This window comes from Falco naumanni, chromosome 4 (genome assembly GCF_017639655.2).
Source record: "Falco naumanni isolate bFalNau1 chromosome 4, bFalNau1.pat, whole genome shotgun sequence".
Lineage (NCBI taxonomy): Eukaryota > Metazoa > Chordata > Aves > Falconiformes > Falconidae > Falco > Falco naumanni.
In genome coordinates this window covers 107,725,070-107,743,680 of record NC_054057.1, presented here as the reverse complement: position 1 = coordinate 107,743,680, position 18,611 = coordinate 107,725,070, and the positions used below count along the sequence as shown (strand labels likewise).

Below are 18,611 nucleotides of genomic sequence, written 5' to 3'. Positions count from 1 at the left end.
TATATGCACAAACACTCAGTACATGCAAACCCACCCATGTTAGTCACGATCACGCTGTTTGCCAAAGGGTAAGATATTCTCATCCTCCATTAGTAATTGAAGGCAATGTAAGTCTTATTGTAACTGAGAGAAAAGCAAGTCCATTTTATTAGCACAACACTTGCTTTATTACATTTATATCAGTGTTTGTTCTGACAATTGTAAGATACAAAACATTCAAATGCACATAATCATGGCAATTTGTCTTAATTAATCAGTAAAGCTAGAACAAAACAAACCTATTTTGCATTGGTTTTACAAGATCTAGATATTATCACATTTCAGCAGACCACTGCATGGGCCTGAAGCGATGAGATACATACATGGGGAATTTTGTGATTCCCCCCCCGTTCTGTTTTAACAGACAGAATTGATTCTGCTCAGTCAGCCACCACAGCTGTATTGGCTCCAGCAAGTACAACGGGTCAACCAAAATGGTGCTCTAAACTGAAAAAATCCAGACAGCAAAAACAATGTTAGAAAGCTGCTTATTGTGCAAAGATCTGGAGTAAACACCCTAATTTTAATCCTTCAAGCATGTACTAGTGAGAAAGGAACATCCATTCCAGAAGCAATCCTAGGCAATAGCTGTTTTATACTGCTTCTGTAAAAGAAATACCCAGTTCGCTATGAGATGGCCAACTGTCATTTGTTCTTTTTATTAAAACCTATTTATAGAATATGGGGGTTTATTATTATTTAGCTAAAGAAAAGACTTTCCTTCATCTGATCAGTCTTAGTGGGCTTCAGGCAGTTGTAAGCCCTTGACACACACCAACAATGGCATTTGGACAAGCCTTATTAATACAGGAATACACAGAACAACATTACTGTGCTTGGTACAGAACCACAGTTTATTAAAGGCACATACTTTGCTGAGAAGTTAATGGAAAAGAGTTTCCCAAAAGCATAAACATAACTAGAAAAAAAAAATCAGCCATCACCCATACATATTTATATTCAAATTATCTTGGATTAAGATGAAACCAAAAGGCCTGGAAGTAGTTTTCAGGAGACCTGGACTTCAGCAGGACTTTCAGAGTCTAAGTAAGATGAACTGATAGCTTTAGTAAGCAACTACGGTACAGTTCCTCCCCCTACCCCCCCCCCCCCCCCCCCCCCCAAAAAAAAAAAGTCATTGCAAAAGAAAATTAAAAAAAAGGACTGGTGTGTAACACAAACATGCCCATTTCCTTTCAGGTTTTTATTTTCTTAGAAAAAGGTAGGAATCAAAGCAGTTTTAACTAATTACCTAACCAAAAGTTACATTAAAATTCAAATTAACTTTGGTAAAGTGCTGCCAAGATTTGTAACAGGATCAAATAGTACTTAAAGCATGTTTAGTTTTCCTTTGAGATGTCAGAAATGAAGATCAGATTTAATTTGCAAAAAATGGCCGAATAAAAACCCCACAAATGTTATTTGAGCCTGTATTCTCCTATCTGTTTTCCTCAGAGTTCATGAATAAGTGTTTTGTATCCCTCTGTGGCAAACAACTGAAGAACAGATGGTATTAGGTCTTAAGTTACTCCTTCCTTGATAGTTTAAACAAGACGAAATGCCATATTATGGGAGTCTACATTTTACCCATTACTCCCACTGTGTATTTAACCACCTTATTATACAGCCATTATGCTGTATTAGCACAATTATTTTCCAGTAAATCACTTTTGGAAATCTGATTGTGTACACTGTGACACCCGATATGAATTAAAATGCACATGCACTTATGTGGAAGATTCTTGAGAAGGAAGAACTCCATCAGCTCCAGAAACTCACTTCAGAAGAACACGGCAGTAGCCACAGTGGGCTTGGACAGGTTCTGGCGTGTTTAGTAGGGGCAATATTATTTAATAAGCAATGTTGAGATGACAGTGAATGGAAAACCCAGGTATGTAAGACCAACTGAAGCCTGAGATAGAGCATCTTCCAAAAATGAAGATGAATACTCTTGCAAGTTCACTTATTTCAGGGATTGAATAGAAGGGATATCACTACACAGCACTCACTGCACATATCTGGAGTAAGCCAAGTCACTGCTAACAAACAGCACAGTCACTCTAGAAAAATTCTGGTACACGTTTACTGCCAGCTGATTTAGAGCTCAGTCCAAGTTCCTCAGTCCCTACAGACAACTCACTAGCAACTACGATGCTCCATAAGGCTTAGAGGTGTTCAGTGACACTGAACCTTGTGCCCACAACACAGGTGACTGCAGGAAACACCGGAGAACAGGCAGGACCTGCGGTCTCCTCCTTATGCCAGACTCTGTGCCTTTTATGTGGGCATGATCATCTGCAAGGGGAGAGTCAGGATGGCTCCGAAGCTATGTAGCACCCAAGTAAATTCAGAACAGACAAAATTCAAGCAAGCATCACGCCAAAAGGAGGTGTGGAGTTCATTTCTTTGTAGGAAAAAGAGATGTTATTCAGAGATATGGGAAGCTGCTTATGGTTTGAAGATTAGTCCGTTCCAGAGCAAGGGACCAGGTCTAACAAAACTATTTTGTTGTTTATGTGGAAACTGGATTTAGAAAGACCTACAAGTACTCTTAGGGCAGAGAAGAGAGGTACGGAGAGCGAGGCTGCACACCTCCCTTTTTACAGGCCACGCTTTCACCAACTGATAAAAGCCTTTTTCTTATTTCCTCTGCACAAGTGAAATGGAGGCAAAGAGGAGCTCAGGCTCTTCTCTCTCTCTGAATGTAAAGAAAAATCATCACACCAGGTCCGGCAGAGATGTGAAAGTATCTATCATCTTGCAGTTCTAACAACTGATCCAGACTCCACTGTGGAAGAGGCTGCAGCCATTTATTGTTGCACAGAATCTAATTCTAAAACCTCACTCCTGGCAGAAAGGCAGGCTTCTCATTTCAGAGCAGGCAGAAGGGCAACAGGGGAGCGGCGAGTTGGTTCCTCCATTTCAGAGCTATGTAGGAGCAGCAAGATCCTGGATGAAGGTTGTTCCTAGCAGACTTTGCAGCTCCACAGAAAAACCCCAGCTTCCCCCTCCTTGCCAAGCCAGCTCCCAGGCACACTGAAGCCAGCACTGGGATAGCACCCACGCTCACTAACTGGGCAGCGTCACTTCAGGGAAATTCTGCATTTCCAGATAACTTTCATTTCACATGGACGAGCTTAAACAAGAAAACTAGTTCTGCTTCTGCATGACCATTTCAGATATTCTTCAAACATTATATGCATAAACCCCTCCTATTGCAGGGCAATGAGGATGTCCCTTCCAACAGGAGTGCCAAGTGTCACACATCTCACATGACATGCCTTTGGCTGACCTTTTCCTATGCCTACAAGCTGTCCGGGTATCACACATCAGCACTTACCTTGTATTTATGTTTTCTGGCCAGTCAGACCTACCACAGAGCCTACTGAACACACAGGTAAGGATCCTGCTGCCAGCACGCAACAGCTATGTCATGGCAAGTCTAAAAATGGATTTCCCCTGATCAGACAGCGGCAGCAAGCTCTTCTCAGCACCCAAACCTACCACTCCACTGGGGCTCCTGAAGCATGGGAGATTTATCATCATCTACCTCCTCACCAATCCCTTTATACCCAGGCCTTACAGTGGGGTCTCTACCCTCCCAAGAATCATTTTTCCCAACTTCTGCAGCACGTCTAATCACCCAGAGCATGCAAAAACACTGTTAACCCAACAGCCAAATTGCTATTACCACCCTTTCTTGCACACCACTACCAGTGCTACTGAGCTTTCTTCAGACTTCTGTTATACCCCAACCACCAAAAAAAAAGGCATCAGACCATAAATACAAGCACATTCTACACACAAGACAGACTGCATATCAAGTGCAAACACTACTAAGATGACAGCTTGCAACATCAACTTTTCCCTCCCCCCATCAGCAATGGACAAGAGATTAAAGGGACCAGAAATATCCTTTACACCAAGTTCTGATCTTCTTTTAAATAATTTCCTCTTGTGGCAACTGGACCCCACACATACAGTGTGAAGAGTTTAACCAGGATTAAAAGAGCATACAGCCACCCCTTAGGCAAAGCGTACTCAAAAGCAAAAGAACAGTCACTTGATTCCAAAGCAGAACAAGAAGCCTGACCCAGCTCTTTCATTTACCGAATTTGAGAAGCAGTCTATTAATAGTTCACTACTATATCCCTACCCTGCTTCTCCGTGTCAAGGCAACAGCTATACTAACAAAAACCAGTGACATAGGCACATGTTTTCATATTTATACTGTAAAACAGAGATTGTTCAAATTTGAACAGATGTCACTACCTCAAGAATTAACTTGAAACAGACAAAATTAGTCCCAGAATTAATTTAAAATGAGCACAAAGCAATATCTGGTACAGGCTTTCAGGTACCATCTCCTTCCTTTCTTGTCCCAAACAGATTTTCTAGATTACTCTGTTCATTTACACTACAAAGTTTACCCAGCCAATAAATTAACAGCAGAGATAGTAATCAGTCACTATTTTCACATCAGACAAATGCTGTTCGCCAACAAGGATGCTAACAGAAGTCAAGCTACCACACCAGTGAAAATCCTGAAGGCTTTACCATTTTCAGAAAGAAATTCCCTGGATTCTTGATACAGGGGCATAGGACATCCTCCTCCCTCCACACAATTCAACTCTACATCATTGATTTTGCCAGAAGTGACTTGCCACAATGTTAGAGCAAAGTGAACTTGCTTTAACATTGCCCATTTTACAGGCTCCCACTTGTAACCAAGCAAGCGTATCTGCTTACACAAAACCACCTCAGCTGTGGACCTTTGGTATTGCTTTAAGCAACTATCACATGTCTTCCAGGTGGATATCAGATTAAAAACACTGCTTAAAAACAAGATAGGTGCATTGGCATCATAGCCTTCTCTCATACATAAGGTAACACACTTGGAAATAAACTGCATGCTTTTCCTCCTTTCCTCCACTGAAGCCAGAAATTTTGCTTCAAGGAAAGATTCTCAGCCTTAGAAACAAAAATTAACAACTTCACATAAGTCTAGAATTAATGATTTCAAATGCCCTTTTTATTCACCTTTATTAAAGCAAAGTCTAGTCTCATCTTTTACTTCTAGAATATTCATGCCATATTAAAAAAAAAATAATCAATCTGCTATCAGCCAATCTGGATGAGCTTCTCATTTAAGGAATAAAAACAGATCAAGAAAATTATCTGTTCCCATATTAATATTGCATATCAATCAAATGAAAGAAGTGTTCAGAAATTAAATGCATCCACAGTTAGAACTTAATTCTCAGTTAAGATCTGTGCCCTCCAAAAATTTTAAACTCCTCAATATCTGAGTGACTTAAACTTTTGCATTTTTTTCCCCCCTTTGGTTCAGGCAGTTTGAAAGGACTGGCAGTGACATAAAAAGGAAAGTGTCCTATAAAACCAAGGAATAACTCACCTATCTTGTAAAGATAATTAAGTTTTCCCTACAGAACTATACTACCAGAAGCTTGGCAGAACAGCTGCCAACGCAGTGACAAGAAATTGCCACCTCAGAGCAGCAGAACTATTTGTGGCTGTTTCACCATTACAGACTCACTGGTTTGGCGGTCATTTGGAAAGTGCTGTCAGAGCTATTCTAAATACCCTTGATTTCTAATTTCAGCTATACAGGCAAGGAAGGAGAGCTGACCTCTGCCCATCCTTCACTCTTACAGAGCTTCCCAGATACCTCTGACATCTGATACCTGAACCAAGCTCTGTCCCAGGGAGCATCAAGGACTCCCATGCATTCTCACACACAGCAGCTGGAGACCAGGCTTCCCGAAGAAACCAGCATCCACCTGAGCACCAGTATTGCAGGGTTGAGAACAAGCCTTGGGCAACCAGCTGAAAAAGCCTGGCTTCCCCGTGGTGCTCACCCCCAGGCATCTCTCACCTTCCCACCACAGGTACAGCAACAGCAGAGGATGAGACTGTCCATCCTTTCCACATTTCCAACAAAGAAAACTAAAAATTAAATACAATCAAACAGAAGCTCAGTATCTGCAGTCCAAGCAAGAATCATGAAGCACAATGAGGTCCTTGCATTTGAGAGAGTATCCAGTTTGACTCTTCTGCAGTTTCACTGCACGTTCCAAAAGGGAAATAGGATGGGGATTTTGAAACCGTTCATTTAACTAAAAAGATGATTTGGCTTGCCAGCAGCCGATCGCCAAAAGCCTGTATTCCTTATTCATGACCTAACATTGTACTTAGGAGCGCAACACTGAAATACTGTTGTGCTGAAGCCTCACCGCACAGCAATTGCATGCCACCAATTAAAATTAATTATAGCTGTTGAAAACCTTAGAATGCAAACCCTTCCAAATGCAAGGGCATGCTAATCCTGCTCCAGTGCTTCAGTTTCAGGAAGGAACAATAAATTTATTTTCTAGCTAGAATCAGACTACAGCTTTTACATCTTCAGACAGGTCTAAACCCCAGATCTAGTTTGGTTAGTATTTGGATCCTGCCCTAATCCAAGCCATAATTCTGGTTCTGAACCCTAAAGCCATCTTTTCAATGAAACAAAACCACCGAACGAGAACGGCTCGCAAGGTCTTTGTACAGACAGACAAAAAAAAAACCACAACAGACACACAGGCAACAGTACAACTGGGCTGAAAAAAATGCTGAGCGAGGACAGAGGATTAATGCCTGCATGGAACCTCAATACTGTTAGTTTTTGACTCTCCAGCTCTGAAAGTAACAAGGTACAAGTACATCTCCAGAAGACAAAGTACAGGTTTTTGCAGTTTTTCCACAGAAAGGCTCTAGGTGTGGGTTTTGATGGTATGAGACTGCAGAGGAAGGAATTTTGTCTTCAGCAGCACAGTGACGATTGCTTCCACTCAGTCTTCTGCTATGTCTATCTGAACTTAAAATTTCTGCAGAGAAAGAGGCAAACAGGGGCACATCGAACCGGCACGTTACATAAAAATTTTCAAGATGTCATGAATAAAACGATTATTTGACAGCACTCTGAACTTTTTCCCAGTAAGACTCTAGCTGAATTGAGAGTACACTACAAGTCAAAAAGCCCAAGACAACACACAGCCATTCACACCTTCTCCTGACTGCTTCCTTCATGCAAATTCCTCCCAGAAGCACCGGCTTTAATGTCATGGTGATTAGAGACTTTTGTTATTCAGCTGGACCTTCCCAATCCAGACCAAAGTACTGGCTTTCAACATTCACTCACCATCTCACATGACCCAGCTTCTGGCATCACCTCCAAACCTGCACACACTCGGACAGCAGCATTTGAGGAGAACCAGCAGCCCTTACCTACTTCTACGGATTCACACCAATTTCTCTAAAGCAATTGGAGGCCAAAAATACATTCTGCATTAAACTGAAATTATCTAGTTGTAAAATCTGCATTCTATTTGCTTTGACTTAAATCAAACTAGTGGGAATAAGGAAATTATTACAGATTATTTCTACACATGCAGCCAGTTCAAGAATTCCTAATCAAGTGTCACCAGGAAGAAGAAAACCAATGGCCAGGTAAGCTTCACACTGCAATTTCCCCTTTCCAATCTCTCCTTAGGTGCAAATGTCCCAAACACTGGAATTTCAATACGCCACATTCTCCAATGCAGTCTTTTGTAGTTAAAGCTATTCTTTTACAGAAAATATACTGGAGATAGATGTATTTCCATTTCCCTGGTGGAATCCACTGGGAATGGAGCAGGATGAATTCCTGACCCTGGCAATCTCTCTGCAGTGGCAGAGCGGGTGCACTGCTGGGACAGCTGAGCATCCTCTGCCCGCAGCCGAGCCCTCCCTCGGCAGCATCCCAGCTACCATCCTAAACCAGTTTCAGGCAGCCAAAGTAAAAGTCTTACATGTTCGGGATTCGGTTTCAAGCAGGAGCCAAACAAAGCCCAGGCCTGCCCGCAAGGCTCTCCCCTGGCAGCGCCCACCTCCCTCAACCCCCCTTTAAACCCCCTTGGCAACCCCTCAGCCTCCCCCTGCGAGCCCACCAGGACCCCCACCCCCGCCAGGCTAGGGGTGAAGGGGTCCACCTCCTTACCACCAGCTCAGAGCCATACCTGGGGCTCTGCCTTCTGCATCCCAGTCTCACCCAAGCCAGGGGAAGGCAGGACTATCCAGACTCAGAAGTGCCCCCCATACTTCTTAAGCAAGCAGCACTGCAGTGAATTACAATTATATCATGCAAGGAAATCATTAGGGAATAAAGATGTGGCTGTACATCTGTCCCCACCTATCCCAGCAAGCCAGGAGCTATTTACAAATAGATCGGGCCAACATTAAGAAAAATAAACAAGCGATCAGGAGCTCAGGCTTAATATATCACACTTACACGTTACTCTCTCATGCCCTTGTGGATCATAAAGCTCGGTCAGCCAGTGGGAGTATAAGGACCCCCAAATCATAACTAGGAGTTAAATGTTCTCATTCCCACCAGCATTAGGTTAACTCAGACTGATAGCTCAAGGAAAAAATTTAAGATCTGTCTTGGGTTTTTCTTAGGTCTCATTCAAATGGATGCTAACAGTAGTGAGCTAAAAGGCACTAAAAGCGTCACAAAGACAAGAATTAAACATATACTACTGTCGTTTTTACAGAAGTTAAAATACAAATCACTGAGAGGGCAACAGCTATGTCCCAAACCGGCCGAGGAGGGTACCTGACCCCTCGCTCTCGTTAGCTGCGGCTGGCTGGCTTCACCGCAAGGATCTAGACCTCAGCTCGGCTCTGCTATTGAACAGCCTCGAGAAAGGCGACAGGCGCACGGGCCCCTGAGCCGGCCGACCCTGACCAGAGCAAGCAAGGGCCAGGTCCCCGCGGGGGCTGGGGCAGGCCAGCGGCCGCTGTACGGCCACAAGGCATTTACAGCCGGAGCACAAGGCGGCTCGCTCCCGCAAGCGCCCGCCGCGTCATTCGCGCCCAGCCCTGAGCCCGGGCCCGCAGCTGCCCTCCCCGGGGTGCTCGGGGCTCCCTCGGCAGGCGGGGGGACAGGGACGGGTCGGCCCCGGGCCCGAGAGGGTTAAGCCTGGGAGGAGCGTACGTAAGGTGGTGGGTTGCGAGCCAATGAGCCCGTTGCGCTATAGTTAGCCTGGATACCGAGCGATGGGGGCTATAAAGGCTGCTCAAAGCTGAGCTGCTGGAGATGACACCGGCACGGTGCCCTTAGCTCCCAGGCTTACAAAACAGAAAAAAAAAAAAAACCACAACAAAAACACCCAAACCACAGCACACAAGAGGATCAGCTCGGCTTACCTGAAGTTCACACCACGCAACTTCCACCCACGTCTCCGTGTCCAGACCCTTATAGACCGTTTTGAAGGATCCCCTCCCGAGTTCAATATCAAACTTTAGGAACCTGCCATCCAGCGAGGTGGCAACGGCTTTCATATCGGCCTCCTCCTCCGGCTCCTCTTTCTTCGGCTTGCTCTGATCTTTGGAAGCATCCGACGCCTCTTTCCTCTCCGCGTCTTTGCCAGGCTCCCGCTGCTCGTCGGCGGCCGCGGCAGGGCCGGGGGCGGGCTCGGCCCCCAGGCACACCTTCCCCGCGGCCCCGCGCCCGGCCTTCGCCCGCTCCGCGATTATCCGCCGGGTCTTCGGGAGCAGGATGATTTTCCGCTGATGCTCTGACTCGGGAAGGTCGAAAGCAGGCTCCTCCTGATCCGAGTCCACCACGCTCCTGCGCAGGAAGCGCTGATGGACCATTTTGGGGTCCCTGGAGCTGGGGGCGCGGCGCGGCGGGGCCGGGGCTCCCGGCATTGCAGCAGCGTCCGCGGCCGCCCCGCTCCCCCCGCCGCCGGCCGCTCCATCAATATTCATGCTCGTCTCCGCAGCCGGGGGAGCGCCGGGCTCGGCAGTCGCTGGAAACCCGCCACGGCCGCCGCCTCCTCTGCCTCCCCGCCGAGGTGCCGATCTGGCATCGCCCCCAGTTTCCATTAGGTCTGAGGTTTCAGCGCCCGCCGCCGCCCCCGGGCTGGGGAAGTCACCGTGCTCCATGCCCGCGCCGAGCCGCCCCGCCGCCACCTGCGAGGGGCAAGGCAGCGCCCTGAGGCACCGACGGCCGCGGCTCAGCCCCGGCCGCCGGGCACCGCTCCCCCGGCCGCGGGGCTCGCCCCAGCGCGGTGCTGCCCCGGGCACGGCCACGCCGCGGCCCCGGGCGGGAGGGCTGCGGCCAGCCGCACCCCCCCCCCTCCCCCGGCCCGGCGGGGGTCCGGGCTCAGGTGCGCGGCGGGGCCGCCTCACCTGCGGCGGGGGCGGGCGGGGCCGCGCACAAAGGCGCGGCGGGGCCGCTTACTTACGTGCGGAGCGGGGGGCTGCCGCCCTCAGCGCCATGGACGAGGATGAGAAGGGCGGCGGGGAGAAGGGGCGGGCGCCGCCGTGCGTGCGCCCGCCCGGGTGTGCGCGCCGCGGAGAGGGAGCCGGGGAGCCGGCAGCGGGGCCCCGCGGCCCGCCCCTGCGCGCTGCAGCACGCCCCTGCCCGCAGTGCCGGCCTCCCCGCTCCGCCGCCGGCCCGGCCCTGCCGCAGCCCCCCCCGGCCCGGCCCCCGCCCCGCCGTCGCCGACCGCTTTTGTCAATGGACGCGCTCCCCGGCGAGCGCCCATTTAAGGCACCGGCGCTCGGCGGCCGCCAATGAGGCGGCGGAGGGCGGCCCCCCCCGGCCCGGCCCGCCCCCCCGCCCAGACAATGGGAGGGTCCGGGGCGCGCCGCCGCCTCGCCCCGCGGCGCGGGAGGGGGCTGGGGGGGCCGGGCAGCGGCCGCCCCCCCCCGGGCAGGTGGCCCCGCACCGCCCACCCGGGGAGCACCTTCCTGGGGGCGGGACCGACCCCCCGGCGGCTCCGTGCGCCGCCTGCGGCGCGGCCGGCGAGGGGGTGGGCGCAGCCGGCAGCCGCCCGCCCTCGCTGCGGCCGAGCGGGGGTCGCTTGGGAGCGGCCCCAGCCTCGTCCTGCCCGTCGTTCGCCAGAAGCCCCCACGCGTGGAACGCGAGCGGGGGCTCCCCCCGCCCCGGACCGCAGCGGCGCCGGGCTCCCCGCTGGCGGCAGGTCCGGCCGCGTCGCCGCACGCACCGGGGAGCTCTTTGTTTGGGGTCGGGGGCTTTTCCCCAGCCCCGGCAGCTCGCCAGGCACTCGGAGACCACCGGCCGCGGGGGCGGCGCCGGGCCAGGCTGGAGGGGGCCGGAGCGGGGGAGCCCAGCCCTGCTGCCCCGGTGCGGGGGGGGGGGGGCGCCCGGCTGGCTGCGGCTGCGCCCCCGGCAGCTTGGGCAGCGCTGCTGGGTGAATTCGCGAAAGGGCTCTGGTCCCCGGCACTGCCAGGCTTGCGCGCTGAAGTGTTGGCTTCATGCAACCACACCACAGGGTCTAGTAATTAAAATCCAGCCAAATGAAAAAAGAAAGAAAAAAAAAAAAAAAAAAAAAAAAAGAGGTAAGAGGTTTACCAAGTAATTGTTCCCCGAGATTTCTGAAGGAAGTTGACTGCCAGGCAACCATAATGAGTTTTAATTTTGATTAATTCTTTTTTCGGTATGGAAGATCAAAAGAAAAAAAACACAACCCTTTTAAAATGAGAAAACAGGTGGTTATTTTAAACAGAATCTCTGGTGGTTTAGTCTTTAAAAGCGTATAATTTAGCGGTATGGATACATTTGATCTTTCAGTGGTTTGTTTTTCCAAGTGTTCAAATACCTACACTACTTCTCGAGCTTGCAATTGTGGCATAAAACAGAGGTTTGCGCCATATAACGAAATACAGAATTAATTACCCACTGTCAGTCCTGAACCTGCGGCTCTTGCTACTCCACAGGCAGAGGCTGGGCAAGCAGAACGTGGCATGGAGCTGCCAGGAGAAAAGCAGGGAAGGTGAAGAGCTCTGACACCTTCTCCTCGTTATTACATAAATGTGACCTAGAACTCTCTTCCCAGTTAAAGAAATTCCCACCACCATGTAGAAAAAAAGGACAAGATTCAGGCTAATGAGATGACTAAAAGTAGCAGGCGACTTCTCACTCAGCAGGTGGGCAGGAGAAAATGGGGAATATTCTAGAGCCAACCAAAGACCAAAACCCAAAATCTGCAATCAAGAAAATATGGGGCGGGGGTGGGGGGTTGGGAAGAGTCTTGGGTCCTCGTTTGCCTTTCGCCGCCAGGCCTCCTTGCGGGAAGGCAGGAATCTGGGGGCTCACGTGCGAGGACAGCATGGTGAGCAGCCCTGGGAGGAGGCAGAGGCGTTGTGGAGCTGCGCCCATCACTCTTGACCCGCCCCCAGCACTGGGCAGGCAGAGCAGCACCCCCACAGCACCCTCACAGCACCCCCAGCCCCACAGCATCTTTCTCACGGCCGAGTTTCTTCTGGGTTTTTTTGGTGCTGTCCTGTGCTGAGATGGTGCCTGGCGCTTCACCTCGGTCCACTTGGCTCCTGAAAAACTGACACAATCTGCTTGTCACAAACTTCATTGTGATCCACTATCACGTGCTTTGAATCTCTTTACACGGATGATTTTTAATAGTACTTAAACAGAAAGAAAACACTTCTTCACACTCCTACTGTTTGACATTTGCCATGCTGCTAGCTATACATTTGCTCAGCATCCTCAAGCAAGTCACCTTGCTCAGCAGCCTGGCAACACGTGGCGATGCGCAGCAACACGAGGACCAGGGCCCGACACAGCACCCTGGCACACTGCGGGTGCTGTTCCAGGGTGCTGTGCTTTTCCAGGGCGTGAGCAGCTGTGGAACTGGCGCCTGGTCTCACCCAGTGCTCCACAGTGGCTACCAGTGGCCTCTCCCAGCAGGATGATGCTCCCCAGCAGCCCGACAAGCGTTCTCTCGCCTTTGGGAGCTGCCTGCACGGGCCTTCCTGGGTGTCAGCGAGCACAGCGGACACGGCGGTGGGGGGGATGCTCAGCACTCGGTTCTCTAAAGCTCTGTCTGGGCAGTCCCACGGGATCCTGCGGTTCCAGGGAACACCCCTGCTCGGCGAGGACAGCTGGAATGCACAGGGTGGACTTTGAGGAAACCTAAAGGTAAAGACTGCCACACTCTTTGTCTCTACCACCTAGCCAAGGATCCCTCCAGCTGATGTGAATGGAGCCCAACAAGCATCCATAACCTATTTTACGGGGTTTCCTCTACGTGCATCAACTTACCCAGAACAGAAACACATTATTGACTCTTCTGCTTGTCCTGATTTCAGCTCTGTGCGAGCCAGCAGTCAGACAGACAGACAGCCGGCTGTATGACCAGACACAGCATGCTGCATTAGTCTGCTCTACTACCAAAGGGCACCGAGAAAGATAAACGGTTGCAGTTTTACTGACTGTTAGAGCATCACCACGGCAAACTGGGAGCAGATTCACAGCTGAGAGCACGCCAGTGTGCAGGTGGCATTGTAAATTACAGCATTTTGCAACAAAAAGGTAGCGAAGGTGCTACCCCGGACGCAGCAACCTTAATCAAGCCTTTGGCTTGGAGGAGCGTCCTTTGTACATATGAAAGCTGAACTGCTCATCCCCTGGGTGAAATTCTCTCTCCATGCAAGAAGCTGAATGAGCCACACATCGCCCCCGGAGCACAGATGGATATTTCCACTTGACAAGCAGATTAACGCCGTTCTGTCTGCGACTCCCCTCACCGCTCCACTGACTGATGTCAGGAACAGTCGGCCGCTAACCAACACAGAGCAGGACAGCTTGTCCGAGTTAATAGCAAGTTTATCTTTAAAAGGGAGGAAAAAACCCATCCTCTGCTAATAACAGCCATTATTGTCTTTCCATATTTGCTAGTTTTGAGTGAGGATGTTAAGTCCAGTTAGTGTTAACAGCTTGACTTTCAGGTTCTTGGATACTGAGATAGTTTTTATATGCTTAAAGTAAATGCTTGCAGGGGAGTGTGGAAACATTTATATTGGCCTCCAGTTTTCTATCAATTTGTTTTTTATAAATTGATATCTTGATTGAAAACACGTCAAATACCTATTGAGAGCTAAAACAGGTCAAATACCTATTGAAAGCTACTTTCAGTTGTACCCACGGTGTGCTCTTACCACTGCCCATGTGCTACCGGCCCTAACGCAGTGTCTTATGTAATAACTGTGTTGGTTTTTTTAAAGGAACAATAATCATAATTTAAAAACGCAGTTTCACAATATATTCTCAGTTAGGTCATCTGTGTTCTGTTCTGTTTGTTTATAGATACAATAGTTCAAGTCATCTAGCTAATGCAAGCTTAGTACAAATGTGTAAGAAAGCATCTCCGTATGTCGAAATGATGGACGCCGTGTGCAAACTCACCTAGCAGGTACAGCTCCCTGGGCAGCAAGTGGTGGAGAAGGTACGCATCACCCACCTCGGGAGGGGATAAACTTTATTTATCTTTGTTTGCCCTCAAGTATGACACTGGGACAATATATCGTTCTAACATGCATGACCACCTGAAACTCCAAAAATGCTGTGGTTTTGATTCCTGCAGACTTTAATAGGAGCTTATACACCCTGTAACAATATGCCATAACATTACCTCTCAGGTTCTTTAAAATAAACAAACTTAATGGTTCTACAAAGAAGTTAATGGACAGTATCTTTGTTGCTTTATGGATTTACCGAGGTGTGTTCACTGGTCCCCTGCCCAAGAAAGAGCTGGCCCCTGAGGGGCAGCTGACTCAGCAGAGTGACAATGCAGTTACTTTGCATTTCTATATGATTTGCATGGAGCATCGCTCCATGCCGGTTCACAAAGGTGACGTTTATAGTTCAGACAGGAAGGCTACCACCTTTCCCATCCCAAATCTGACTGTTTTAGAATTACTGTGTAAATCAAAAGTTTGTATTTAATTATTTATCTGCTTTTATTTGCCAGGAAACGATGGCTTTGAGCCTGCAATAAACTCAAATGAACTACCCAATTAATTTCCCAATGCTTCTGTTTGGCCGCAAGGATCACAACAGTCCAAACAGCACGCTGGTATTTTTTAAAACCTCTCTCCCTATTCTTGTGCCATTTTCTGCTACAATCCCTGCAGGACCTTTCATAATGAAAATACAGTAGATGGATAGAGCAAAGTAAGGATTAGAGCAAAATATGGAACAGAGCAAAATAGACCAAATCAATGAGTCAAATGTGACACTTCACAGCACAGTTAGGACTTTCCAAACAATGTTTATGTTGAGCAAGTGAATAGCCTTTACTCTTTTTTTTTTTTTTTTAGCATGAAGCTGTATTTTATCAAGGAGCCCATCTAACACATTGTGTTGCAAAATAGGCAGATTTTAGACATGACAATGGCATTATTCCTCCTCATATGAAAGATGGGCCATAAGTTCTTCTAAGATTAATAAGAACATCTGCTGATATCTACACAATGCTGCTTGTTGTACTCGGCTCTTTGATCCTGTTTTTTCTGATGAACTGCCGGAGGGATGAAAGCATATCACCTTAGCACAAAACCCTCCCTTTGTGCAATGAGCATTCAAGTGACCAGGTTCATGTTACAAACAAGAGTAAGAACCAGCACTGCGATACGAAGATTGTGTCTATTCATCTGACTGGTTCCAGTGACTGAACACACTGCTACGATCAACAGTCCAAAGTCAGAAGTACATCTACTATGGCATTAACCGGAACAAAAAACAATATTTGCAAAGGTAAACTGCCTTAGTAACACAGAGACTGTGTCACATGTGGATGAAAGCAAAACACCTGAAGAGTCAACGCCTATGCTCCAAACAGCCTTCATCCTCCGCCCTCCTCGTGAGAAGTCTTTAGCATGCTGACACTTCATTTTTAAGTACTTTGAAGTCAGTAGCATACACCATCGGCTTCCTGAGACGTGTCATCACACAGGCAACACAATGCTCCAAGCCCATTTAAGGGGTTGCAAGAAGGACAAGGAGCTTTCTGCATTCCCGAGGTGACTGAGGTACACGATGTCTGGCCTTCCAGTTCTGCTTGGGTTGCTGAAATTCTAGGGGATCATTAGAAAATAGGCAACATGGTCTGGACAAGAGACATCCACCCATGGAAGCAATGCGTGGACGCGGAGTGAGGACCATACAAGAGAGGTGGCTGTGTGCATGAGCGTCGTCACATAGTGTCATATACAGTTGCTTAGTATAATCATGCTCTTCTCTCTGCTAGCTCCCCAGCAAACATTTGAAAAAGTCCATTGAAGCTGCATTGTCCTTCTGGGCAGAATTACTTTCACTGCTTTTTTTCTTGTAATTATTACTGGACAGGCACGGAACAGTAGCCACTGGTACAAGTGTGTTACAGACAGTTACAGACAACTTCAAATTGCTTTTAGAGCTCCTAACAGAATTTTGCTCTTATTCTCGTCCCTTGTAAAATGCCACAACAGAAGAACACTGATATACTACCACTTTTCAGTATTTGATAAATATGTATGGTACATTGTTATGTCAAAAAGTTCCTTCTCATCTGTCAGTCCAATGCAGCAAAAAAGAATTTAGGCAATACCACAGGGAAAAGAAGCTGCCGTTACTGCTCCCCGTTCCTAAAAGGAAGCCTGAAATGCTATTGATGCTCCTAAGCTGCCTGCAGAGGAAGACACCTAAGACTGCACACACCAGATTTGAGGACTGAGTCTTCTTCTTTTCCCTTCGCTTCCCTGACAACAGCAAAGACACTGCGTATGAAACCTTTACTCCTCATGACTCTGCTTAGACAGTAGGCATCCTGCATTAGAAAGGATGCAGCAGATCTCGCTTCGGGTACCAAACTCCAAGGTCTGAAGATGTCAAAACTCAGTACCCCCAGAACACCAAATAGCAATCATCTGACAATATTTATTTGTTCGATAATTTAGAATAAAGAAAGTACTAGGTAAACACTCAAAATTAGGACTTGGTAAGATTTGCAGAGCAACTAATTTATATTTAACAACAGATCATTTAGATGATAAAGAGTCAAACTGGTGTAATACCCTGAACTTCCAGATAGGCTCTGAGCTCAAGTGTTTTGACTGACTGAGCATATAGTTAGCCAAGGTCCCAGTTCTGGTTTTATTGACCTGACCTGACCAGATATTGATTTAAATGAAGGCTGGACCAGTATGGGATATAATAATTTCTCTGTTCAACTGTCAGTCTGCTCACTGTTTGCATGCTTGTCGAGGAAAAACATACATTCAGACAACTGTGAGGTCTTTCACCCAGATACACATTTAGCAAAATTCTGCAAGGGAAGATAATATTTAAAATTTAAACTACTAATTTAAATATGAAAAATAAACCAAACATGACTTGATTCTACCCATCTCTCATCCTGTATGTCATAAATACCAAGATCCTAAGCCCATATTTTAGCTTCTTCTTAAAAAATTTGAACACCAGATATTTTATTGCTTTCAAGAGGAGGAGGGATGATTACCAAATTCATTAGCAGCTAGTAATCGACATCTTAGAATTTATGGTACACTTTTGGGTTTACTTCCTTAGTAGGGATTTGGTCCATTTTCAAGATATACTGACAACTGATTGTGTAATCAAAGAGCACGTTTGCAAAACAATGTATGTGATAGCCAAAATCACTAAGCTCCACCAAGTGGCATAAGAGAGAAGGTATTGCCATAACGTCCATGCATTGGAATGGTTTCAAGAGCAATTGCAATCTCCCTTTAGCCTGTCATAATTAAGTACACAGCTACTTTTGTTCTCCAACTCATACACGGAAGATTGGGGGAAGGTGCCCTGTGATAGAATAATTATACATATAATATTCAGCTCGTGGTCCTGCAGTACAAATGTACTCATCCATCCCACCGGTTATGAGGTTGATTGTGCAAGTGCCACACTCCTGCATAACTATCTTCAGAATCACTGCCTCTTATGAACGTACACATCTGGCACACAAACATCTGGTGTTACTCAGTCCTGTTTCGGTAGCATATCAGGCAGGACAGGCATGCTGTTACCAGCACAGAAACCAAAGATGGCTCCTGCCCTGAAAGGTACCCAGCCATCAAACTAACCTGTATCTCGTTATGAAAACACTAGGAAAAGTAGATAGCATGCAAGAGAAGGTGACAAAGATAATGGCATGCCACAAGTGCTAACTGACGGTCTTGATTCTCAAGAGAGGAACATCTTCAGAAGCCCTACTCCATCCCACAGGTTCAGATTGCCCTTTTCACTCTGGTTTTATTAGACAAGTCTCAAGTGATGATTAGGTTGAGTCCAAAAGCTTGTCCACTTTTTCCAGCTGTGTCAGCTGATATGATAAAGACTATCAGCATCCTTTAGAAAAAACAAACAAACAAACAACCCTTTATTGCACAGAACTCCAAGGATGTTACTTCTAGGTTCATTCAACAACATGTTAAATATCAATCCTGCCACAATGTTTTCTCCTCCCAGTGATTTGTTCAGAATTGCAGCACTCCCCCCGAGCAGAATTACCTGTGTTCTGGAGGTGCCAGACAGAAAGGCAGATCTCTCTGTTCTCATTGCCACATCTGCAGAGACTGAGGCTGAACATGCTATGGGAAAACTCCCAATACCCTGGGACATGTCACATAGTGATATTAATAATAAAAGTCCATTAAAGCTACTCATAATACTCTTATCAGTAGTG

General features: G+C 47.4%; 1 protein-coding gene across 10 annotated transcripts in view; it reads right to left on the bottom strand.

Moving 5' to 3' along the window:
* Positions 1-10,572, bottom strand: part of WNK2 (WNK lysine deficient protein kinase 2) — a 112,408-nt gene extending 101,836 nt beyond the window's left edge. For all 10 annotated transcript variants that reach the window (XM_040592363.1, XM_040592365.1, XM_040592356.1 and 7 more), the window contains exons 1-2: positions 10,332-10,572; positions 9,289-10,056 (exon numbers count right to left, since the gene is read on the bottom strand). In XM_040592363.1, coding sequence (XP_040448297.1) covers positions 9,289-10,029 — 741 coding nt within the window. In that variant the 5' untranslated portion in view covers positions 10,030-10,056; positions 10,332-10,572. The remainder of the gene's footprint in view (positions 1-9,288; positions 10,057-10,331) is intronic.
* Between the last annotated feature and the right edge of the window lie 8,039 nt (positions 10,573-18,611).